General features: G+C 40.7%; 1 protein-coding gene across 1 annotated transcript in view; it reads right to left on the bottom strand.

Moving 5' to 3' along the window:
• The window catches only part of LOC109487458 (metabotropic glutamate receptor 3-like), a 34,326-nt gene extending 13,841 nt beyond the window's left edge, over nucleotides 1-20,485 (bottom strand). Inside the window, exon 1 of the mRNA XM_019791449.1 lies at nucleotides 19,894-20,485. Coding sequence (XP_019647008.1) covers nucleotides 19,894-20,439 — 546 coding nt within the window. The 5' untranslated portion in view covers nucleotides 20,440-20,485. The remainder of the gene's footprint in view (nucleotides 1-19,893) is intronic.
• Between the last annotated feature and the right edge of the window lie 6,633 nt (nucleotides 20,486-27,118).

Raw genomic sequence — 27,118 nt, 5'->3', positions numbered from 1 at the left:
ACCTTGTCAGCTGATTTTTATATTCAAAGGGTACCATCCACGAAGTCAGGTTTCTGATAATTGTGCTCGTGATAACGCTGCCACGCTGGTTAATCGGAAACAATAAATCTGCTTGCAGCAACTGAACTTTCCAGCGAAATCCGATTTGTTCGTTCGCTCGTACCTTATCGAAGTCAAAGGTTGCCATCAATAACGTCATGTTCCGATAATTGTGCTCGTAACACTGTTGTCATGCTGATGGATGAATGGCTATATATCTTCGTACTAAAGTAATTGGCATGAGTTCGTGTTTGACGTATTTTCGCATTTTGAGTATTCAAATGGTGTCAAACATGAAGTTTACTAGTGATAATTGTATACTTAACAATGTTGTCATGCTGGTTGAACGGATATTTAGTGGCCATGTGTCTTCTTAAAGTAATTGACAGTCAATTCGTGTTTTTCGTACTTTTGTATCTCGTTTGAGTATCCAAAGGGTGTAAAACATAAAGCTAAGTAATGGTAATTGTGCTCCTAACATTGTTGTCATGCTGATTGATGAGTAGCTATGTATCTTCGTAAAGTAACTGACAGTCAATTAGTGCTTTTCGTACTTTTGTATCTTGTTTTAGTAATTAAACATAGAATTCTTGTTCGGATAATTGTGCCTCTAATATTGTTCTCATGCTGTTTCATATGTAGGTTTAAATCTATATAACCAACTGATCTTATCCACCTTTATCGCACTGGGATATTGAATCTTTGGGTATTCAAACGGTGTCAAAAATAAAGTTCACGAGTGATTATTGTGCTTCTAATATTGCTGTCATGCTTTTTAATCAGTAAGCATAAATCTCCTTAAAGCTACTGAACTTAGATAAGCCTTATTCTTACTCGAGTATTCAAACGTTGTCAAACATGAAGTTTACCAGTGATAATTGGGCTCCCAATATTGTTTTCATTCTGGTTGATCAATATTAGTTTAAGTCCCAGTAAAGTATTAGATCCACTCCATTCGTACTCTTATATTGCATTTAGTTTGAGTATGCAAACGATGTCAAACATGAAGTTTACCAGTGATAATTGTGCTCCCAATATTGTTGTCACGCTGGTTGATTATCTTGTTGATTTATCAGTATAAATTTCAGTAAATCAACTAAACTTACATCCAATTTATTCGTACTCATATAAAGAGTAAAGTTTACTTTAGATAATTGTGCACCCAATATTGTTGTCATGCTGTTTCATCAGTAAGTATAAATCTCAGTAGAGCAACTGAACTCAGATCAACCTTATTCACGCTCGCATGTTACACTCTTGCACCTAATTGGCACCTTCAAACTGTGGAAAGTTGCCAAACTCGTAATGCTGTAGTCATGCACGGTAATTGGTAGCAATCTATCATTATACACAGCAAGGTGCTGGCAGACATTACCTTTATTAGTAATCTACAGTATACTTTCCCCCACCCACACACACGGCAATGCCTCCGTACTCTTCGCAAATTACAGAGAGCATCGAAGCCTTTGCAGAATGTAGCTATATATCTTTGTACACTAACTGACAGTCAGTTAGCGTTTTCGTACTTTTGTATCTTGTTTGAGCATTCAAACAGTGTCAAAAATAAAGCTAAGTTTTGAAAATTGTGCTCCTAATATTGCCATGCTGCTTCGTCAGTAAGGCTAAATCTCTTCTTAAAGAAACTGAACTTAGATAAACCTTCTTCGTACTCGTATATTGCATTTTGTTTGAGTATTCAAACGGTGTCAGACATGAAGTTTACTAGATTACCTTTATTAGTAATCTACTGTATACTTTCCCCCACCCACACACACGGCAATGACTCCGTACTCTTCGCAAATTACAGAGAACATCGCAGCTCTGCCAGAATGTTGTCGATGTTAACAGTCTGCTGGGCTGATTCCTGAGGGAGAGCGAATTGCGTCTGAAGAGGCGGAAGCTTAAAGTAGAGTTGACAGGAAGGAAATTATTGCGATGATTGCTCATTGCTTGATGTGGTGTTTTTCAGCAAGGCTGTCGTGCCGTGCTCGGATCTTTAATGGTATGATCAAAGGGTGCTCAGGATGAAATCAGTTCACAACCTTTCCATTAGGAATATTCATATTACATCAAAGAGCAACTAAGTTTAGCCATGCTTGTGTCTTCACTTTTAGGTATATATCCATATTCAGAAATCTTTTAAAGTTACGATCAAAGGATACTCAGGTTTAAATCAGCTAAGAACCTTTCAAATAGGAATATTCATGCTAAATCAATGAGCAACTAAGATTGCCTTGTGTGTGTATTGAATCCCTTGTTAGTTATATATCCATATTTTACAAACCATTTAATGTTAAGATCAAAGGATGCTCAGGTTAAAATCAGCTTGAACGTTCCAATAGGAATATTCATACATGTTCAAAGAGTAACTATAAGTTTTGCCTTACTTGTGTATTCCCTTGGTAGTTATACATATCTCCATACTTTACAAACCATATATTAAGCGTCCTTGTGTAACATTAGAAGTGTTTACGGCTTGGAAGTTTACTGCGCCTAGCGGGGGAACTTGTAAAGAACCTTGGAACCGTGTTCACAGGGAAGCTGCCAAGCCCAGTCGTATGGATGAGTGATTCACACCGGTCTGCCGCCAGTGGTCGTTATCACACCAAAGAGACCGTAACGCAGACAGACGGTAAAGATGTATACATGGCACTATCAATCTTACATCAATGGTGGATGGCGACTTTTCTAACAATAGGAAAGAATGTCCGGTCTAGAAGTACTCCCTTGCCAGTTACATATCCATATTTTACAAACCATATAAGTAACATTAGAAGTGTTTACAGCCTTGAAGTTAACAGCAAAGGGACCTTAATGCAGACAGACGGTAAAGATGTACATGGCGCTATCAATCTCACATCAATGGTGGACGGCGACTTTCCAAACAATAGGAAAGAACGTCCAGTCTTCCCGTTGGCAGCGATACTGCTGCAACAGTCAACGATACAGTATTAGTAGAAGATCTACATGGCACTATCCATCTTACATCAATGGTGAATGGCGACTTTCCAAACAATAGGAAAGAAATACCCTCCGGTTCAGAAATGTTGTCATTAGTAGATCTATGCTGCTGCAACATTCAATGATACAGCGGTGGATGCTACTTGAAACGTCTTACAGTTGCCAAATATACCCAGGTGCTTGAGTAACAGTTTCTCTGAGTATTTCATAACCTGGATGTCTGACCTTCAGCGACAATACAGTGCTGTTTTTATTTTTGGAAATATGTAAAGTATCTCGCAATATGTAAAGTACTATGCAAATAAGATTTTGATTAACATAAGTATACTCATTCATCACATTCTGTCACTGGTGAACGTGGCTAAATATGTAAAATATCTAAATGCGGAAATACAAACAGGCAGACAAAAAAAAATACAATTAGGGCCTGTGAATTAATAGCCTCTTCAATTGACCCCATGACCACTGCCAGCCAAGGTTAATAAAAGACTCTAATTCCTGCATTCCCTAGCCGTTAACTCTTGTTGCTTCATGTGCATTGCTTTCTGGCAATCTTAACAAATGGTAGGATACGTTCTCATGTGAAAGTGTTCTACATTTCAACTTAGTAATGGTAACTTCTTATCTGCTTTTGCATTTTAAGTTTTAGAATTCTCTCCCAACCATAAAGCAAGTCACTGGACGTAAAACGCGTAATAAGTTACGATCTGGCAGCGTACATAAAACGTTCCTTGAGGGGTAAAAAGGATTTCTTTTCAAAGTAATCTAGTTCCTAGCCTCCGGCAGAGGCTTTGCCGAGATATAATAACCGGATTACAGTGGGTAGTGATATACGACCTCGTGCTCTTTTTATCCGGAACATTAAACAATCGTTGCTCATGGAAGGATAACATCTTCTGCTGCTCTAAGGTTACGACCAGTTCCTTGTCTATGCAGCATGTACTTTGATCAGTAGCTTCATCATGTTTTATACATGGGGGTGGGCAGAAAAGTTATGACCTGTTGTTTCGGTATGCGCACTTCGATCAGTGAAACGATCTACCGTAGAAGTCGGCTGACTTCATTTTTATTTGTACATTACAGATACAGAGTGCACAGAGATTATGACCAGTTGTCTTTGTGTTGTTTCGGTATGCGCTCTTCGATCAGTAGAACAATCTACGGTAGAAGTCGGCTTACTTCATTATTATTTATAAATGACAGAGTGCATGGTGATTTGACCAGTTGTCTTTGTGATGTACATTCTAATCTGTAAAACAATCTAGAGTAGAAGCCAGCTACCTGACATTATCATGGTATATATGCATGCCAGTGTGGAAGGTATGATACTTTTTGCCTGGTATCTACATGAGCATATAGAAGACAACCGACTTTATCAGGTCATGCATGCACGAGTTGTCTATACATTTCAGTGTACATTACCCTTTGTCTTTGGTATCTACACTTTGTAAAACAAAGTAGGTGAACATAGAAGCCAACCGACTTTATCAGGCCATGTATATGTTGCATTATTCACAAGGCTGACAGATACTAGTGTAATCATGGTTGTGGTTATGGAGACAGGGACATCACATGCGAAAAGTTAACTTGTCTAGGTCACGAAACGGGAAGCCTTTTTTTGCATCATTATTTTAAACTGGATGCCATTTTGCTGAGCCACTTGCAAGATGTGCGTGTCGTCTTAACAGTACAGTCATTTCGGAATCGTGAATTAGCTGCTTGGGTAGTGATGAAATATTGTATTTGACAAAGTTTCCTAACGTTAAGCATTACTGACTGTAAGTTTTCCAATCGGGGCGCCACGAAGCCGTTTTGAGACTTAATTATTATCATCTTTTTAAAGTGGATGCCTTTTTGCTAAACATTCCAAGATGTGTGTCTTAACCCTACAGTGATTTCGGAATCGTGAATTAGCTGGTTAAGTAGTGATGAAATATTGTATTTGACAAAATTTCCTTACATAAAACATTACTGACTGTAAATTTTCCAATCCGGGCGCCACGAGGCGACAGTGCATGAAAGGAGTCTAATCTCCCGGCGTCAGAGGGGGTGGTGAGGATTTTCTCTGACGACTTTCCGCCGTTCGCCACTGGATAGAACTGCGATCATAACTCACTTCTAAACACCATCGGGTATTATGGAGAACCTGTTGCTACCATATCCTCTGCTGAATTTAACAAAACTACCATTATTTGGTTTTCTTCATATGTATTTCGCCTACAGTAGTAATCATTACACGCACAGCTGCCAGTAGATTAATAAGTTGACTGGGGACCAGGAAGGTAGGAAGCAACGAAGTATACAAAAGTTGTCAAAGCTCTATACAATGTCATGAAATATATCATACAAAATACAATCAACACTAGAACGGAATCTATTTCGCCTACAGTAGTAGTCATTACATTCACAGTAGATTAATATGTTGACTGGGGACCAGGAAGGAAGGAAGCAACATAGTATATAAAAGTTTTCAATGCCCTATAAAATGTCATGAAATACATTATACAAGTAGAAGCAGCACTAGAACAGCAGGGTATAGAGCAAGTAAGACAAAGCTTGTGTATAAAGTAGGAATATCTACAAGTACACTAACTTGTAGCTTTGGAAAATACTGAAAAATTAACAATTGGGTAGTTTTGTACGTATAGCCAGTTCCAGGATTGCTGGCAGGTGTCTAATGTTGTTGTAGATGCTATATATTTAGTTTATGTGGGCAAAAATCTAATATGCTGTCATAGAGGTAGTATATTTAGTCTTTGTTATTCCCGCTCTATCAGTGTGTTGCGAATATTAACCCTTTTAATGACTTAGATATACGCCTACGCGGTAGTCTCCTCTCAGCAGAATGATATTCATGTTTGAAACATCAATAAAAGAGCCAAAACTTTGATGAAATGGAGATCATACGCACAAAGCCATAACCACTGTCACCGCTGTACAGCAGGAACCATGGATCACTGATGCAGGTAACAAAATATGACAGGCCCGAAGCATCCAGGCACACCGAGATTACTACATGAAAGTTTTATTCCTCGTGGAAGCAATAACGCTGTCGCTGTGAAAAACACGATCAAAGTAGCAGTCCATAATTTGCGCTATGCACGTTAATGTTAACGTTGGAGGTTAATCAATTATGCTTCTGCTTGCACTTTGCTAATTGCATTTGCTAATAAGGTTAGGTGTCGGTAGAATATGTCAGTAACGATGTATAAAAATGATCAAAAAACATTGCAGCCAATATGACTAAAATACGTTTGACTCACAAGCATGAACTAGGAACACAAAACTCACATCAACAGATAACGTAAAATGTTAAAAATTGAATAATATAATGGCTAAATATCAGATGATTTAGCCATTAAATTTCAACGAAATTGTAATTAATAATGTATCTCATCAAGCTATGGACACATTGTCATGAAATTTGGTATGTGGTTACGTAATGTCCTATCAAAGAACTCACTTGACTTTCGTCCTACAAGCTGCTTTTATTAGTACTTCCGCAGAACTACAAATGTTGTCTCTTGTTCCTTAGTCTTCTAATAACCAGAATTGAGTGCAGCTATATGCTAATACACTGTGGGCGGGGGCTGTACTTGCCTATGTGATGGATCATGGAGAATTTATGGCGGCAGATGGTGGTATCGTCTGGCACAAACCACTGACTACTCACACCACATATGATGGATAACAGGCACTTACAGCGGTTTGATATGTGGAGCTCTGTGAATCCGTTTGTGATAGATATGTCCCCCAAGACAGTGGGTTTAGCAATTGGGTTTTGGTTTGGCGATCAGTTGGGAGTTCTTGGTATTGTTTTTGATGTTTACCTTCGCAAGCATAGAGCTTTTGCTCTTCTTCTTCTAAACAAAACACATAAGGTCAGTGACCTGGACCAGACGTGTATCACCAAGGTACAGTAACTGATGCTGTATCAGACACCCTGTGGTGTTGGGTTACCTATGAAGGCTGCGATTGCACAGGTACTGTTTGACCAATAAACCATTTATTATTATTACATTATGTAGCAAATGGTAGGACAGAGTTGGAGGGGCTGGTCAGTATACATTATATGGATGTGTTTGAGTAAGAAAGAACAGAGTAGTGGTCTGTTATTGTACACCATGTAAATGTAAACACTATGCATTTGCTTTGCAAATGTTACCTTTATAGTATTTTGTTTTCATCAGATTAGCCAGAATTCTGGTGTACTTCGGTTCAAGACGTGAGACATAAGTTGGGAATGAAACCGGCCCAGATCGGCAAGGATTTTTGGAGTTGCATAACTTGCATTTCATCATTTTTGATGGGGGCCTAAATCCGGAGGCCTTGTGTACAGTGAAGTCTCAGACATCAAATCGCTTATTACATGTGTTGCTGAGTACACTGTGCCAAGAGAATTGTTTTTCACAACAGGGAAGCACTAATGATGAGCACTTAATCCAAGTACAGCAACCAGTGTTGAACAGACTCTCTCATGAGAGACAATTAGTGTACTCCTCTCCCCCAGGTCTAAGCCATTAATATTACAGCACGCTGTGGTCTATCACGAGCCACCTAAGTTTAGACTAGATTAAACTCAGAAGAAACAGCATGTGAGCTTAGATTTCCCCTAAGTAATAATTAGTGGGCTGCTTAATTGCTATCTTAGTTATACAACATGCTGTGCTGCAGAAGTAACTGCGCCAGCAACCGTTCAGTTATTACTTTTGGGTACGGAAGTAATTTTTTGGGTGGCTGAGCTGTGAGTTTGTGTGTGTGTGTGTGTGTGTGTGTGTGTCCGGACAGAGTAGGTTGACAGTATGAGGTCGGGGCAGATTGACAGGCATAACAACAGGTCAAAAGGTCTGAAAATAGGTAAATTTGAGAGTAGGTAGACAGCATGTGGATGGGAGAAGATTTACAGGCAAAATGACAGGTGGAAAACGGTCAAACAACAAAAGGAAAAATAGTGTAACAGAAAAATACATCCAAAACATGAAAAACAAGCACCACGAAAACAACAGATGGCATGAGCTTAGATCTACGTGATAGCAGTACACATATGTATTACAGCTTATAGACCCTTGTAACTTAATTGTAATATAATGTGACTTTTCAAGCCTCACTGTGTAATGGTACAAACAACTGTGTTGACATTTTCCAGGTTCTGGATATAAAAGGTAAATTGAATTGCGTTTTACAAAAGACTCCTCAGAGACATTGATTGAATTGATTTTGGCTCAGTCAGTCCTAATGTTGTAATCGCCAAACCGTAGAAATGACGAGAAACAATCGCATTAAGCCTCTAATCGGATTAATCTTGATGAAAAGTGGAGTCTGATCCACCCAGAGCGACGTTTACTGCTGATTTGGCGCTGACTTTACGTTTCTCCAATGTTGTTTTCACAATAGTAATTCATTAGGCTCCAAAACTGAATGATGCAGGCCTTTGTTTGTATAGTTAATGGGACGACTCCTTTGTCTGCTAGAAACCAGTGGAAAGAAAAAGCTGTCTAAGCACCGTAAGCCATGGAGGCTGCACAATATGATGAAAGTTTGTTTCAGGATCTGTTGCTATAATTAAGCAGATAGACACTGGTGCTAGAGTAGAAATAAATTAAAATCAGATTAAGCTCAGTTTTCGTAAGCATCTATGAGAGCCATTTTTTGCCTGTACATTTCAAAATTATTGTAACATGTTTGTTTTTGTTTTGAGGTTTAGTCATGGAAGGCCCTTTCTTGATATTAAGACAATATGCAATATATATCAAGACAGATATCTAGGACAGCTTTTTCCGAATCAAAGTTCTAAGACAGCTTTTTTTTCGTATCAAAAAAAGATAATTTTAAAGAACACCCCCAGTTCGTGACGTATGTAATAGGACCCTGAACACGAATCTAACACTATAAGGATTATCATTACATCACGACAAATACTCCCAACATTCTTAATATCATAACAACATACATCACGACAGATATCTAAGACAGCTTCTTTTGTATTGTCAAAATTTTTAAGCCCCTCGGTTTGTGACATATGTAACCGGGCCCTAAACGAGAACGTAACACTAGAAGGATTATAATTACATCACGGCAAAGACCACCATAAGAGCACAGTGCGTGAATTAAAGAACACCCCTAGTTTGTAACGTATGCAACTGAGTCCTAAACGAGAATGTAACACACCCAAAGGATTATCATTACATCACGACAAATACCACCATACAAGCACAGTGTGGGGGCGTTGTATAAACCAGATTGATGGCACCACAGCTTCGCTGCAGAGCGTGGGTGGTAAATACAGGCTCACCGTTAGTACTGTTAAGAAATACTTCCTGGAAACCATTCATAATAGTTCCCTATAATAATGATATAACCAGTTCCTGGAAGTGGAGATGATACTGATGATGATGTAAATAATAATGATGTAAATAGTAGTTCCTGGCATTTATACTCTTGACATGCCACCCCACAACTACACTTAACTCGCTTGGCTTTTTCATATTCATTTTATACTTCACCAGTAAAACGATACCTCATGGAAACCATTCCTAATAGTTCACTGTAATAATATAACCAGTTCCTGGAATTTGTTTCCTTGTCACTCCACCCCCGCAGCCACACTGCAGTCACTTGACGTTTTCCATGTTTATTTTATAGCCTACCAGTAAAGAAATACAGCCAGAAAACCATTCCTAATAATTCTCTGTAATAATGATATACTAGTAACCTGTTCCTGGAATTGATACCCTTGCCAACCCACCCCCACTGTAGTTGTTTCGCTTTTCATACTTATTTTATATAGTCCACCAGTAAAATTATACCTCCCGGAAAACGTTCCTAATAGTTCCCTATAATAATCATACAACCAGTTCCTGGAATTTTTACCCTTGTCATGCCATCCCCATAACTACACTGCGGTCGTTTGCCTTTTTTATATTCATTCTAAAATCCACTAGTTTTTCTTTTACACAAATTAATTCCACCAGGTACGTCTACGCGAAACATCAAATAAAAAAGATTGGAAACTTGACCGTAAGGTCACAACCGTATGTTCAGGGGTGTAGCTCAAACTGGATTGAACCGGTGCCAACTGGTCCAAGTTGCAGACGATAATTGGGCTACCCTGGCAATACCTCCCAATAACAAAGTGTGGTGATGGAAAATATGTTGTGGAATTGACCTATATATTCGTAACAATATTGTATGCTGCTGGCCAAAATCAGTCGGCAAACTTCAGTGCACATGTCATTACAGGTAAATGTAAGTAGGCACATTGTTGAAGAGTTAAACTGTTCTCAGGCTGCAATAAAAATATCGCGAACAACTACCACCAGAAACTGCAATAATTGTTGGGCCAATCGTTTGGACAATTTTCACAGAATTCTTGTGCAGAATTTTGTAGAATGCCTTTCATTCTGTTTCTAACTTACAAAGGTAATAAATTTATAGATTTTTTAGCGTATGCCACATTAGTTTTGGCAACCTAAGTCTTTTATTGATTTTCTGTGCCAACTAGTCAGATAATTGGCATACCTTGGCAACGGAACCCCGTAACAAGTTACCTCCCAATATTATAATAACAAGTGTCGTGATGGAAAGTCTTTGCTGGAATTGAACTATGCATTCGTAACGAGCATGTACAGTGCTGGCCAAAATAAGTTGAAAATCACTTCAGTGCGCACGGAATTAAAGGTACTGTTAGCAGGTACGTAAATTGTCGAAGAGTTAAACTTGGTAACAACTAATATAAACTGCATATGTAACGAGTTCTTCTGGCGCTGACCAACATTAGTTGCCAGTACCTTGTTCGCAGAAGGATTTAAGTCAATGCAGTTAGGGAAATTACGTACCATTGTGGAAGACCTAAACTGTTCTCCGACTCATACAAATTGGACTCAGCGGAATTTTTTGCTGACTCAGTCATCTTCAGCTATCTGACACAATCACCCATGAAAAGGGACCTTATGGACGTGTGACGTCAGCAAAAGGTCAAAGTTTGTTGGAAGTCAATATCGCCCTCAGGACTTCCCTTATTTGGCTTGGTTTAGTTCCTTAACCCAAAATATTTCATGGCAATAATCTTGATAGCAGCAACCAGACACTGCATTGATTGTTGAGCCAATTGTTCAGACCAAATTGCAAGATTCTTTGCAGAATTTTTACTCTTGTTCTATGTCTAGATTTCTATTTCTAACAAATTTTGTAGCGTCTTCTACACTGGTTTTATTGATATTGTTGTGAACGTGAAGCGTTTATCTACTAAATGTCACAAAATCTTGCGAAAAGCACAGAATAGACCGCATGGCTCTATGCCAGCTCCCACCGCGCCAAACAAGCCAAGCTGTCGGCTTATATGAATAAGTCATCGTCTAACCGGGTTTAACGGCCGGAGGTCCCTCGTTTTCCAGTTGGTTGAAAAAGCACCGCGCGTTATACTGCAGCTCCGATACACCCAGTGCCATTTTACACTTCCTGGCATTCACAGGTGAACACGACACTTCCCAAACTGCCCACCCAGCACTAAAGCCTGGGGAAACTGTAATTAGGTTTTCGTTATAAAACGGTAGACTGGCAGTCAAGTGCACCTGCCCTGCCGTTACTGTACTACGGAAGGGCGACCCACAGGACATTGACTTTGGCTGCGAGAAGATTGATTGTACTCCTGGGCCTTAAAGCGCCATCGTAAAGAAGACATATTGGTCCTATTGTCGCTTCTAGACATGTCTTAAAGCTATTTCAAAGGCTGGATACGCGCGAATGACACACTGCGTGTGTAGAAACGAAATCTCTAATCTTTATTCTGTATTCAAGCTCGCTTCTGGAACCGTGCCGGCTCTCCAATCGAATTCTAACGACCTGGCAATCCAGGCTGCAGTCTGCTAATTGAGACTCAATCGAAATTTGCGCTTGTTTCACTCGTCTGTGTCTCAGATTCCAGGAACTTCCAGTCGATATCTGCTAATGTAGTATTAAGTTCCAGGAAGACGAACGAACAATAAACGATTGATTACCTAAATTAACCGCCATCTGTGCTCTGCAATGTAAGGTTTTCACCCTCAGGGACTCAGCAACATTCTGACAAATGAATTGCTGTACAAGAGTAAAAAATAGATTCCCATTGATTGGTTACAAGGTAAAATCGAAGGTAGGTACAGAGAGTCAGAACAATAACATTGTGCACCCCCCCCCCTCCCCCTCAAATGTTTACCTTCTCAGGAAGAAAACATTGTTTTTGGTCAGTTTTCTCTTCTTTCGTTCCAAAAAAATAAAGTCAATGACCTGGACCAGACGTCTGTCACCATGGTAACTTGTGCTGTAGCAGACAACCTGTGGTGTTGGGTTACATTATGTAGCAGAACAGAGTTAGAGAGCCTGCTCACCACACTTTTCAATGCATTTGGCAATTCACAGTGCAGTATTTTTTTTGGGGGGGGAGGGTTAGACCAGGTGAAGGTAAACATTATTCATTTGCTTTCTAAATGTTATCTTTCTAGTTAACATTATTGCATTTTCTACATCGTTTTTTCTCATTCACATTGATGGATGTTGGTAATTTATGTCTGTACCGAGCGAGGATAAGGTTATAGCTGCGTGGGTGTTGGCATTGCCGCGAGCAACATCTAATACATCTACTCAGCCTGCCTCACACGGGGGCGAGTACTGGTCTTATAAACACCTGGTGCAGGCTGTGTAGGAAGTAAACATTGCCCTGGGATGACATTTACAATGATGAAGTATGTGGAAAAACAACGACATAGAAGGAAGTATTTGCTATACGGACTGTGCAATACGCAAAAAAGTAAAAAATATATATATCAATGTTCGTCAGCAATGGAAACTACCCAAATATACCGTAATGACCGTAATATGACTGTACATTGGATATTGGTGAATTTGTATAAGTATAATCTCCCATACACAATTAGTATGGAAGAAATATTAAATATGTTATGACATTAGTGCCTAACAAATATCAGCTTTCGTGTGAAATATGTGTTAGTCGAAGTGTCGAGGACTTTCCTGCAATGGATTTGACAAACATCCACCTCCTGAGTTCTAAATGCTCCAAATCCAAGATTTTCTCCTGAAAAAGGGATAATATGTAAATCCCCTTCCACATCAGGCGACCTTTATGCTTGTCCCTACAACCTTTCACGCTGCGGAGGTTACTTCTAATCAATTTCGGTCACCCTGCAACCAGGGGATGTTACAAATTGTGATGGAACAACAGGGCTTTGCGCTTCGAGGCAACATTTGCATCAAGAGGACTTGACCTCAGATGAAAGCAAAAGGACAAGGACATAAAGAAGAGTCATTACCACGCGATGTGGTATTGCAGAAACCGCCGAAAGGCAACCATTACATCAAAATAACGTTAACGTTCGACAGAAGTAAAAGGGCAAGTGGACATTACCACACTGGGGGAATATGAGGTCGTAAAGTACGAACGTTAACCCTTGAGCCAATCATTCCGCCGGTAGAGTGGTCCTTAAACTGGGCCACACTGTTCAACTGTCAAGGTCAGACGTCTGGGAGAAGGGTTAAGGTCAATTCAGCCAATTAATATGTGTATATTTGCTGTCTATGGGAACTTGGCTACTGGAACAGTTTAGCCAGTTATGTTGCAGGGAGACCAAAAAATGCATATTTTGTTTGCACTTGAAGGTTTCACAGACTGAAAAACACTACAAGATACCATACTTTAGACAGTAGATTCTTTGCGTGAAGACCAGATGATAGACTTGTATCAGAGAAACCGCCCAAAGGCAACCATCGCATCGAATAAGGTTAACGTTCTGCAGAAGAAGAAGGGCAAGTGGACATTACCACACTGGGGGAATATAAGGTCGTTAAGAACGAACGTTAACCTGCTGGCAGAGTGGTCCTTAAACTGGGCCACACTGTTTAACTGTCAAGGTCAGACGTCTGGGAGAAGGGTTAAGGTCAATTCAGCCAATTTATATTTATATATTTGCTGTCTACGGGAATTTGACTGCTGGAGCAGGTTAGCCAATAATGTTGCAGGGAAGACCAAATGATAGGCGCTTGGCTACACAAGGACGTTCCACAGATTCTCTAAAACACTACGAAATATAATGATATATACAGTAGATTCCTGTTTAGGCAGTAATTGGGAAATGCTAAAGCGTTATTCGGAAATATGTTCATGATTGTCTTTTTTCATGCTTCTGCGAAGGTAAACATAATAAGTAAGACGACTACCAGGTACCTTATGTAGGCTTGGTGACTTTCAATGGTGAACATATGGTCATTGTCAAATCAAATGATTTTTACCGGTGTTGATGTCGGTATTAGAACATCCAGGTCATCCACAGAAAATTACTCACATCGATCCTGCCGAAGCCAGACTAGTAATCATTTGTGGATTAGTTTCTCAACAAATTCAATTTTGGTAAAGTGTACAGGGACAGATCTATCTCTGTACGTCTACACTTCCGTAATCGACTCTATATCCCTGCGGTAGTGGCAGGGGATTATCGGGAATAATTATTTTCCACAACCGATGCCGCTGTAAGATGCAGGCCCCCCGCTGGCATCTATTATTACATTTTACCATGCAGGTGTCTTGAGCTAATTATATATAAAATATTCAACCCTACGTGAATTCCAGGAAATGGTTTAATTACTTTATGATCTAATTATAACAGTAGACAACAAGGGGATTCGTGCACCTGGTACAGAAAATTAAGGGCGTCAGAAACACTCTTCGTTATTCTTGTGTATACGTAAGATGCTTGTGTACATATGAATACAATGGAATGAATATGAATACATTTCATGTGTAAATACCCTCATTGTGAGGCTAAAAGAAACAGGCTTTTTTAAATACTTACGACAATGTCTTATAATATTTTACACCATGAAAACGTACAAAAAATTCTACTAAAATATCTCAGAATCCTTAATGAGCATTTGTTGTTACTAATCAAAAGAAGGTCAAACACACGGTACGATACATGATCATTTTAAACCCAGAACAGTTGCTTTTGATCCCGCATTCTTCATTACTACAAGACGGCAGCCATGTTGACCTTTACGAAGTTTCAAGGACACAGCACTTAACCAAAGCAGCACCCTGCAGCTACGCCTTCTCCAGGAGAATGTCAGACGTCAGGGGGTCTTTTACAAGCTGCCCGTTACATGGGCGTGCGCATTAACCGTGCTTTAGTAGTCAATCCACACATGGCCGGGTGCTATGCGGAATTCAAATGGGTAAGTCATAGCTTGAGCCTACTGTGGGGAGCACCGAGAGCAAAGGGCGTATGTACGTTAACTTGCAATATCAGATATTGGGCATTGCAATTACTCACCACATGTGAACCTGTGGTATATTGGCATCTTTTCTCCCTAATTCGGAAACATCTGTGCTTGGCAACGTCTACTCACAGATACTATATCAGATTCTGCTATGTTATTGGAATTTGAGGAATATTTCCTACTAAATCGCTTTTCAAAGCCTTTTGGGGGGGTAAAAACAAGACTTAGCTTCAGATGGAAAAGGTGGAACGTATAGCTTGAGCCTGCTGAGGGGAACACAGTGAGCAAAGGGTGTGTGTGCTTCCAATATCAGATATGCTACTGCCATTATTTACCTGTAGTATATTGAGTTTACTTCACTCTTTCCGTACGGATCAACACAGAACAGATAGAATGCTTTACAAAAGTCGAAATCAATGTATATTTGAATGCAAAGAGGCCTATTTTAGGCTACAGGATAAACAGCTCTTCTCCCTATTTCAGAAACATCAATGCTTGACAAGCTCACAGATACGGTATCTACTATGTTATTGCAAAGACGTAGAAATATTTCCTACTAATTTCACATTTTCAATGCCTTTCTTGGTAGAAAGGATAGGGAAAGTAGAACACACTAACGCTCTATAAAGTCAACCGTGTGAAGTTTGAGCTTTCCTGAGCGGTACACCACGAGCAAAGGGCGTATGTACTTCCAATATCAGATATGCTACTCTAATAATTCACCACATGTGAACCTGTGGTATATTGAGTTTACTTCACCCTTTCTATTCGGATCGACACAGAAAGGATGAAATGCTCCTTTTGGCCTTTGGCAGTGCAATGCCAAAATGGACTAATCCAAATCACAGAACAGAATCGTCCTTGCTAAAACATATTGTAGGGGTCAAGGAATGATTTTTATGTGTATCCTCAAGTTATCCTGAATTGAACAAGTAATCTACTAGGGTACCACCGTTAGCAGTACGATGCTGCTAACGGTTACTAATCCTAAACCATGCACAATATTGATACCGACGGATCTAGAGCTGTCTATTCTTTATCATGTCAGTGTCATACTCTGCTGCACAGGTTGTTATCTTTCGACGACATAAGCCTGCATTTTTACGGTAAAACTACCTTGTGATTCCTAATTATCGTTCACATACACGAAGATAACTCCTATCTTATAATGGCTCGTTGGCTTACACAGATCCCGCTGCAGATGCGTTTAGCTTACTGCAGTTATTAAGTCAGTTATCTGTTGTAGCGGGTGGCTAATTGTTGTGTGTGTTGTCTCTTAATTACACATTACCGGCAAGCATTGTCTGGTCTATCTCAGTTTGTTATCTTTTGCAACAAAAGCCTGCATTTTTACGGTAAACCTACCTCGAGGTTCGTGATTATTGTTCAGATACACAACAAAATCTCTGAATGGCTCGTTGACTTGCAAAGATGTGCTTAGATTACTACAGTTATCAACCTAGTAGCAGGTGGCTAATTGCTGTGTGTGTTGTCTCTTGATTACACATTAGTGGCGCACATTGTTTGGTCTATCTCAAATCTCATGCAGCTGTGTTTTGGCATTACAATCTATGAGTATGTCTTTGGGACATATTTGGCATAATCCTTCCAATTTGTATTATTGCACTGCTGGAAGGTATCCAAGAAGGGATGTATGCCAACGATATTATCTCTACAATTTTGTATCATGAAGTTCAAGGAAGCCTACGCTGTTGGACTACAAAAGCGAACTGTTATTTGTGTTGGGCATTTTTTCATATAACCATACCGGCAAAGCAAACCTAATGTTACTCCGCCTATCCATCTCATTGTAAATGTCAAGGCCCAAATACGTCAATCATCTGACAACTGCAAAGGTTAAAACATGTTGCGTTGTATACTCTTCCATACTTTACCGCCTATTTGTTGTAAGGAAAAAAATATGTTAAGAAATAAGCTAGACATTGGCATGGCCACTGATGGACAGGAAAGCTTGTATAACTCTTTCAAAGGTTAAACATTGCCGCACTGTGTTGCTTACTCTTTACCTACCGTTTGTTGCCAATGCTATCTAATAACCATTAAGTGTATCAAAATTAAAAGCAGGAAGTATGGGTGTACGAGAATGATTGGCACGACGCACACTAGAATCTGTATACCTCTCCAGGGTGCTGAAATGACTGTGGTTATTTCACTTAGCATTCCGAGAGGTTATCTCCACCGTGATCTATTCTACTCCATCAAAACTATCGAATGAAACTGGCTGCTGTGACAAATGGTCAGCCAGACGGTGGTGACAGCTGGTATCGACCAGGTCTGCTCACACCGATGACCCGCGGTCACCCTGCTGCGGATAATGGGAGGGATACACCAGGCAGTGGGCCAAGTTTTGGTGGCAGGAACTTGTAGTTAAGCTGTGTAGATTTACCTGTACATACAGTGCATAGCGTCTGTCTTCTCTGTCACAAATAATGGTAGAATAGTTCTTTACTGAGCTAAAACTGGATCGAGATCAAATTCCTTTTCCAGTTTACGATCACAACTTGCAGCAGCGATACTAAAGCAAATATCGTCGACAACCCCCACAACCAAAGTCTTCTACGATTCAAGTGTCAAGAACAATAAACATAGCAGATTGCTGCTTTTGTAGAGAATGCAAAAGTCAGTATATAAGATGCTCAACTAGTGCTTCGTTGGCACCAAAGTCTTGACTGCAATTACCAGAACAATCTCTATGAATACTGCTTGATTAAAATCTCTGGACTTCTTGCAAAAAAAATTTAAATGTAAGCTTGTCTTTTCATGTCTTTATCTTTAAGACATGATACCCCAGTTTGCCTACAGCAACTAGTCAATGCATTGTACAAGTAAAGTGTGCATACATAGTACATTGTAATCGATTTTGAGAATGTTGCCATTGGAAAAATGTCGTTCTGCAGTTCTCCCCCGTACATAACACGTCTATAATGTTGCCGTTCACCCCTGCTAACCTCCATTACCTCCTCAGCCGAAACCTGTAAATCTTACATCCCGGACCCCTGGCGGTACCGACCTTTCGATCCGAGGGTCGCTCGCTGTTGGACGGAACAGTTTGTGTTGATGATGAGAAACTGCCCTACTGTTTAAGCAAAGGTTTGGGTTTTGGCTTTATATTGGCATGTTTTTAGCTTTTTTTATCGGATTTTCTTTTTTTGCACTGGTATCTTTTCACGCCAACCCTTTTTTACACACAGATGAATTGGCATACAAAAATCTACCAGTGCAAAAAGGAAATCTCGATAAAAAAGCGTCTAAAACACGCCAAAAATAAGCTAAAACCTAAACCTCTGCTGGAAGAGAAACCGTTCGAACTGTCGCCTATGGTATCAGGATCTCTGGGATTATCTGGGACGGTTCTGACAAATATTGGGTTTGGAAGGATACTTGACATGACAGGTTTGGTACATGGGAAAATGCTGTGAAATATGAGATACATGAAAAAAATGAATTAACTTGATTTGATTTCCGATGATTAATAATCTCTTCTCAAGAACCACAAAAGGTTAAGTATTGGCCTGACGAATTTGACAAGCGGGCTGACTAAATTGATAAACATGTGTCACAATAACATGGTCAATAATAAAACATGGATGCTCCAGTTTGGTCTAATGTAATTGAAAATGGCTGTTCTCGGCACCATATGTTTTGTTGTACATACTGTACATAGTCTGACATCCCAGTAATACCTATACTGCACAATTTTTCAAAGATTACCAAAGTGCAGCATATCAAATTGTAACGAGCAGCTGCCGTTAAATAACCTATTCTATATGCTGTAATTAAGTAGCATTTTATATAGCCTAGTATCGATCTTATGAAATGTGACACGATGTGTTGTAACGCAAATCGATAAAATGTGAATTGGCTGATATATGGCTACTGTCAATTTTAATAAGATTAAAATGCTATCCTGATAAGAGCATTGCATCGATATGTAACTACTACTTAGTATTCGATTCTCATGCCGTTGCGATAAGAAAACCCCTTCAATATTTGCAATGTTTATGATTCTTTGCTTTCGCTTGGGAAATTCGCTACGGCCTTGGTGTTATTGATAATATAAGCAGTTTCCTCTACAGGCCTCCCACAATTCACACAGGAAATTACATTCCAATCGTTTTTTATTTACCACTCCGTTTGCGTTTTTCTTTTTGCGGCGCGGCCTAGAAAATCGATGAATATGAATTGCAGTTTCCCTGTGAATAGAGCAGCAGCTATAACTTGACAATTTTTATGCATTCGCGATGTGCTGAAAATACATGTAAATCTAGCAATTGCTACCGAATAAAGGGCCCCCTAAAACGTCTTATAACAGTGTCAGTATGTAACAGGTGACAGTAACAATAAACCACACTAGTTGCTACTTTTGGACTTGACATTGGTCAACAAATATTCTATAACTCCATGTGTACCAGTATCTAGAGTAGCAAAGTTGTCACACTCACCGTCAAACAATTATTGTGAATATTGAATAAAGAATTAGATTTTTAAAAGATGTGCTTAAAATATATCTAGCAATCCCTACTGAGCATAATGCATCTTAGAAACGTGATGTAACAGTGTCAGTGTGCAACAGGTATGGACTGGTAAGAGAAAGAACAAACCACCCACCTGTGGCAGTTTGAAGAGCCGGAGCAGGTTGGCCACTTGTATGGAGACCACGCTTGACGCCCCTCCGATCACCCCGACGATGGGATGCCGCTCCTTCACCACTGGCGAGCTCCCGTCCACACACACGTACTCGGAGTCCCCTGCATCAGTCATGGCTCCCTTGATGAACTCCACCGCCTGCCCAAGCGCGTAGGCATCAGAGTCGCAACTGTCCAGGATCCTAGCGCCGATCGTGATGTTCGGAAGGAAGGTAGAGTTCTGGTTGATCTTGTCTAAGGTGAAGAGCAGCATCTCTAAGGGCTGGATGCCCTCCTGTTCTATGATGGGCCCGCAGGTGTGGACATCGGAGCGGGAGTGTACGGGGAACAAGGCGCCGAGGATCACGTCCCCATCGACTCGTGCCACGCGTTTCCTCGGCCAGACATCCGTCTTCTTCCCCGCCGCAGTTCTGACTCCGCCCGGTGAGGATGTATCGGGCTCGGACCTCAGGGCTAAGAGCATGAAACACAGCAAGGCTGCCCGTCGATATTGCCACACGAAGGCCATATTTCTTGTCACCCTTTTCTCTCTGTTCCTTGCAGTAAGAGTAATCTTTCGCTATAGGCTGTGTGTAGCCTCTCTTCTTCTCGCTTTTGAAGACGTCAGGGTCTCGATAGAATCCTAGAAATCAGAGCCCTTCTTCTCTTGGCGATGTCACCCCACACTGCTAAGCTCCTCTGTTTGCCATAGATAGCCTCTATACTTCTCGCTTATGAGGAAACGTCAGGTTTGGGACAGAATCCTAGAAAGCAGAGCCCTTTTTCCCTCTCAGCAATTTCACAGCAGCCTGCTAAGCTCCTCTGTTTGCCGTAGGTGGCGTCTCCAGTTCTCGCTTCTTAAGGGACGTCAGAGTTTGGGATAGAATCCTACATGAATATATCGAAGCACTTCTTCTTCTCCCAGCGATGTCACCCCAACCTACTAACCTGCTGTGTAGCCTCGCTTCTTCTCACTTTTTAAGGGATGTCAGTGTTTGGACAGAATCCTATATATCAGAGCCTCTTCTTTCCTCACAGCGTTTCAGCCCAGCCTGCTCTGTTTGCCGGTATGTGAATAGTGGAACTGGCATGGGACGCGAGTCTCGAAACGTCTCACGTGATCAGGCTTACCGTCGTCGCCCCTGGTGATGAACGTAACCGGATTTCCATCCCCGCCGACGTCACACACCTCACGCACAGACGGCGTCTGGCGTCGACGCTGTCAAACTCACCTGTTGGAGGGATGAAAAAAAAAAGGCAAACCTGTTTATCTAGATCTGCACCCCTGGTATGGCGGCTGGACCAGACGTGGCGTGGAGTGCATCTTAAGTGTGCTATTTATAGGAGCCCGATCGTTCACTCTACGGGAGATTTTTACGAGCGGAAATTTCGTTACGCGCCACTTCCCGTGTATCAAGTTACACATGCGGGGTTTACAACTTGACCTGGATACAAATCAACCTTGAGATAGCCTGTAATATATTCAAGGATGTTTGTTATGTTGTCCCCATGCACATATGAACATGGAATTCATGGGTAGACTCTGGCCCTCACCACTTAACAGTGAACACTGTTCATTCTGTGTTTAGGTATTCTGCATGCTTTAACGGAAACTACAATAATTCCACCAGTTCACATATGTCCTCTAGGCTCTACCCTGAAACTGTATCTAAACTGTGCATAGCCTTTGACTGTACTTAGAGATCTCACTCAAAATTACACTCAGTAGATAGATGTTAACGAAGTTTAGCGTTATATATTGGAGAAAAGAAAAAGGTTCGAACAGTCAGGACGTCCACATCAGTTTGCGAATCACGACGTTGTCCCATTACAGTTTCCAGACTCAGCCTGCTGTTTTCAATCAATTGACGATCACTTATCCTGTCGTACAGTGATGTATGACCTGGTGTAATCGGTGGACCCATGGGGAATGAGATCCCAGATGAACAACTGTGACTACTTTAACCATAAGCACAGTTTTTTTTTCACTTTCCTTGCTTGTTGTGTCTGGAATATTCCACAAACATGTAGTTTCTATGACAGGGTATCTTAATCAATATCTACCAGATGTTTATTCGGCAATGAGTACTTACCGTGCTGTTGCTTGATAATCGGAGGACCCATGGGGAACGAGATCCTAGATTAACAACTTCAACTACTTGAACCAGAAGCAAGGTTTTTGTACCTTCCTTGCTTCAAGTTCGGTCTGGAATATTCCACTAACATGTTGTTGTGAGGACAGGAATGTTTAATCCATAGCCAGATGTTTATGCGGAGTTGAGTACTTACCTTAATTGATGATTAGGGTCTGTTGGCTGGTTGCTCTCACTATCTGGTGACACGAAAGCAACCGCAACTGCAACACCTTGAAAACCTATGCTGCAAAAACGACAACATGGAAACGAAGTATTACTGCACATTTCATTTTGGTGGCAAAACGTGCATATATATACTGTACAAGTCAATTCTATGCATACAATGTTGAAATGAAACATGTTGTGTAATGTTTAAAACAATACACACTCCACTTTGAGTAACACACTCCTCACGGACCCTTGTACTGCCATCTTCATGTAGCTTGCGTTTCCTAAAACACTTAAGGCACGCAACCTCAGATGCCAACCTTACAACATGAGTCCATTCTGGCAAAGATATGGGCTGCACGTTTCCCCAATGGGAGTTTCAAGGCCTTTCCCCAAAAGACTTTCGACCGCAAGTGAGATCACCATTATCTCTTCACTAACCACAGAATGGCCACTCTGTGGTCTCTCTGGCCATTAGCGGTTCCAAATGTCTGTTCGTAAGTCAACTAGGAAAAGTACAGTACACGTGACTGTATTGTACAGTAGACACATGTTGCATGAAAATGCCTTAAATGAGCTTTGTGCTGTCCAAAATGCGGCTCCAAATGATCTTCCTGAAGATTTTATCTGTAACGTACGGATATAGAAGACCATTCTGTTGTCTTTTCGGCCATCATTGCCTGCAAAATGACGCTCAGGAGTCCTATAATGACCTACATCGTGTAAGCGGGTGCATAAGCTCTTGCTACATTTACATTACCAACACTTACAATGCCTTTCTCGGAAGTCAATATTCTGATGGGGACTTCGTTCTGCACATTGGCCTGATCAGCAGATTCGTCCTCTTACTAGCAAACGTAAATGGGCCTGAGGGCGTCACAAAGTGCAGGTGCGAGGCCTCTTCTTCAATACCTTTGCAGGAGATCATGACATTTTCATTTCCTGAAAGACCACTAGATGGCCATTCTGTTGTCTTTTGGGCCATTATGGTGCTCGCAAAACGGTGTTTCGAAGTCGTAATGACCTGGGGCGAGCCATGTTGTCTTGTAAGAGCCTGTGGATACTTGTAGTAATAGTCCTCAGGACGTGTGCTGAGCAATATTTCAATGTAGGATCACTGAAAGTGTCCATTTTCAAAAGTCAATATTCATTTGGGCATTACCGTATGGAAATTAACCTAATCAGCATTATACATAGCCGTACAGAATGGGCTAAATGATGTACGTTATGAGTTTCAGGCAGTTTCTTAAATCCAGTTGCCGCAGGTCAGAATACATGGCTGACAATGTTATCTTCAAGACCGGCCATTATTGCCTGCAAAATGGTGTTTCGTAGCCTTGGCGACCGTTTGCAAAAGACTATTGCAGAGTCTTCATGTGTTGAAGATCAGCAAAGATGATCTGACAAGATATTGGTCTGCTGCTGACATTGTTCTACTAGAAGCTTGGAAGATGTGCAGTACATTAGGGTAAGGTCACTAAAGATGTCTTTCCTTGGAGGCAATTCAGTTGAACACTTTCGTGTCACAATTGTATAACGTAACGAAACGAGCTCTACGTTCTCTCAGTTGTGCGTTCAAGGTTACATGTACAATAATAGTCTTTCGTTAAAAAAATCTTTATCTTCTTGCAAACCACTCGACGACTTTTTTGTGGTCTTCGTGGCCATTACAGCCTGCAAAAGGCCGTTCTCAAAACAGTTATGGCAGCGAGAAAAAACAAGTTGTATCGTAAAAGGCTGTACATCACTGACATCGGCCTCCAGAGGTTACACGGTACATTTGCGCAAAGCACTTTGCACTGGGCTTTTGTCGGAAGCACTTTTGCGAGCGTGTGGGAGTCTTGTCAACAAATTATGGCTCTCCTAGGAGATGTACAAAACTCAGAAACACTCAGTACACATGTTCTTGGAAGTCTGTATTAGTATGGGAATTGGCATAATCAGCTTAGTCATCCGTGGTAAACAATGATGCCTATATCCCTGTGCAGCTTCAATACCAGTTCTTCTTCACCGAAAATAGAATGGTTTTCATCTTCCCGTAGAGCACAAGAGACAACTGTTGAGTGGCTGTTTTGGAACGTCGTGTCTCGTTAAGGATTGGATGATCCCGTATTCACATTACAGTAATGTCTTGATGCAGATATCTGCTGTAGCAGTTGTCGTAGAAAGATTATTAAATATCTATACGAACAATGCTGTTTATCCTTAAGCAGGTTCAATACCATTTCTTCATCTTCACTGAAAATAGAATTGTTTTCATCTGTCTGCAGAGCACAAGAGACAACTATTGAGTGGCCATTTTGGAACGTCGTGTCTTGTTAACGCTCCCTCTTCATGTGTGATCAGGCATACAAATGTCTTGATAATGATGTCTACGTCTCCTTCAGCATTTGTAGCAGGGTGGGGATTTTTTTTCCAGCACTGATGATCTACATTGTAAGATACTCTGCGACGACAGTTAGTGTCATATTCAAGCCTCTTAAGAGGTGCCTTATCCTAGCCTCTACCAGGCTTTGGGAGGCGGCTGGAAAGAGTAGAAATCGGTCAAATAGAGAGAGAGAGATAACATGCTAAGGGAGTTCAGGTCCGCTGGAAAGTACAGTTTGTCTCTCTAACAGGCCAACTCGGGAGCGGCAAACTGTACTTTCCAGCGGACCTGAACTCCCTTAGCATGTTATCTCTCTCTATTTGGCCTATTTCTACTCTTTCCAGCCGCCTCCTGGAAGCCTGATAGAGGTTAGCCTTATCCAGCGATTTTCCCTGCTGGTCAAGTTGATTAGGCTGCATTCATCTTACTTTACCTCAGCTTCCCTTTGTCCTGGACTGGAGTTATCGTCAGGAGATAGATGTGATATTCTCTACACAAATGAAAGCGCCTTGGTAACTGCCGTCAACAGTGGTAATAAGACTGCACCCATTACTGCAATCATCGACTCTTTGCGCCAGGAACACATGGGGTCTGATTGAATGCCACGATTAGCAAAACTTGGACTGCCGCCCAGATTCAGAGAACTGAGTCCGTTCCCAGGTAGAAGTTATTTGATAGATTGAAAATAGTTAACCAAATGGAGAAAACAACAACTATATTTTAACATGTATAAATATTAAGTATTCAAATTGATTAGTAAATGAATTACTGGTCAATGGAATATGCTCCTGACAATATGGGAGGCATCTGATTGAATGCACGATTAGCGAAACTTGGACCGTCGCGCAGTACATGGATGCACCAAGATTCAGACAACCGAGTCCGTACCCAGGTATAAGTTATTTGATGCATTGAAAATAGTTTACTAGATGGAGAAATCAACATATGAAAGCAACAACTAAGAGAGAGTGAGAATTGTAAGAGATTAAACGATTGAATGCCACGATTAGTAAAACTTGGACCGCCGCCCAGATTCAGAGAACCGTGTCCTTACCTACGTTCTTTGAAAGATTGAAAATCGTTTAGATGGAGCAACTGTAGTTGGCCTCTTAATCATGTATCAATAGCTATTACCATAAGTTACGCATTGGTAAAATGCCCTGACATTACAATGAGGTTACGTATACTTCATATGGCGGCTACCATTCCTGTAGACTCTGCAAAGTGTAAAAAGAAATTCAAAATCGTTTTGACATTTAGTATTACGTATTTAACGATTTATGTCCGTATGTTTGATAAATATTCTCATTTCATTTGCAATAGTTTTAGAAAACGCGTCAATTTGTCAAAACGAGCCATGTTATATACAATTGAACGGACAGAAATCAAATCTATGCCGCCTAAACGTGCCACTTTGCCAAATTGCAGCCTCAGAATTTAGACATTTCAATAAACGTAAATCAATTTGGCAAATAACTTGCTAGATACAATCAACTTGATGATAACAAAAAGGGTAATAATGTCAAATTTTGCTAGTTAACACACCAGGCATCATTCACAATTCGTAGGTGACATTTAGCGTACACTAATTTTAAAGAGAGACGAAAGGGTATATAGCTCAAAAGTTTCTATTCCCTACAAATATGGCACGAAGGGCTACAGATTTACAAGTAGTTACGGCCGAAGTCTTACGACTTTATTGGGATTGCAGCAAGACAATACACTAGGCAGGTATTCTAACTTCAAGTTTTTCCATTCTATATATGGGGACATGACGTCTGAGCCAGTAACAGGCTTTACGCTTTTCCAGGAATTTGAACCTGTTCCGAGAACTTGGTATTTGGGGAAACGTTATGTAATCTTGTGGAAGCCAACAAGGAGATGCAAAATCGTGTTCGTGACTTCGCCAAGCCTTTAGCACGTCTTTGTTGGATAAAGATGATCCTATGATGTGTTGGTGGTGTCGTTTTAAGATTAGATGCTTCAGGGGGTTGATATAAACGACTAACGATGGCCGGGCAGAAGAGAGTGGAAAACAATGGTGGCCAGCATCATCGACAGATGTGAGCAGCGACGATGATGATAATGATACTGATAAGCGTCTAATGAATGTAATGTTTTGAACCAGACTTCGATCTATACAATAGATTATCTTGACGATGGACTTTGGTGAGAATGCAAGTTATGAAAAACTCGTATTTTCCAAGAACTATCGTAGAGTGGAACTCGTTGCCATCAAGCACAGTTGGGACATCATCAATGGAAAGTTTTAAACAGCTCCTGCAATTAAATGTGCAAAGATTGAGCGTAACATGTCTTTAGAACTGTGTAATATAGCTAGCTGCCGCCGCGCCGCGTGCCTGCGAAGCCGCTTTGTTACGCCGGCTATACAGATACAGATACCAATGATTGAGTTGCTGGCAGATACATGCCATGGTACCGCTGCAGGGTTTGACCTCAAACAGTTTCACAGTCGTAAATCAAGAGAGGTCGTCTCTCGTTTGTCACAAAAAGTCATACAAAACGCTTTTCTCATC

The sequence above is a fragment of the Branchiostoma belcheri genome, unplaced genomic scaffold (assembly GCF_001625305.1).
Source record: "Branchiostoma belcheri isolate BF01 breed outbred unplaced genomic scaffold, Haploidv18h27 scaffold89, whole genome shotgun sequence".
In the NCBI taxonomy this organism is placed as follows: Eukaryota; Metazoa; Chordata; class Leptocardii; order Amphioxiformes; family Branchiostomatidae; genus Branchiostoma; species Branchiostoma belcheri.
This window is presented reverse-complemented; position numbering and strand designations above follow the sequence as displayed.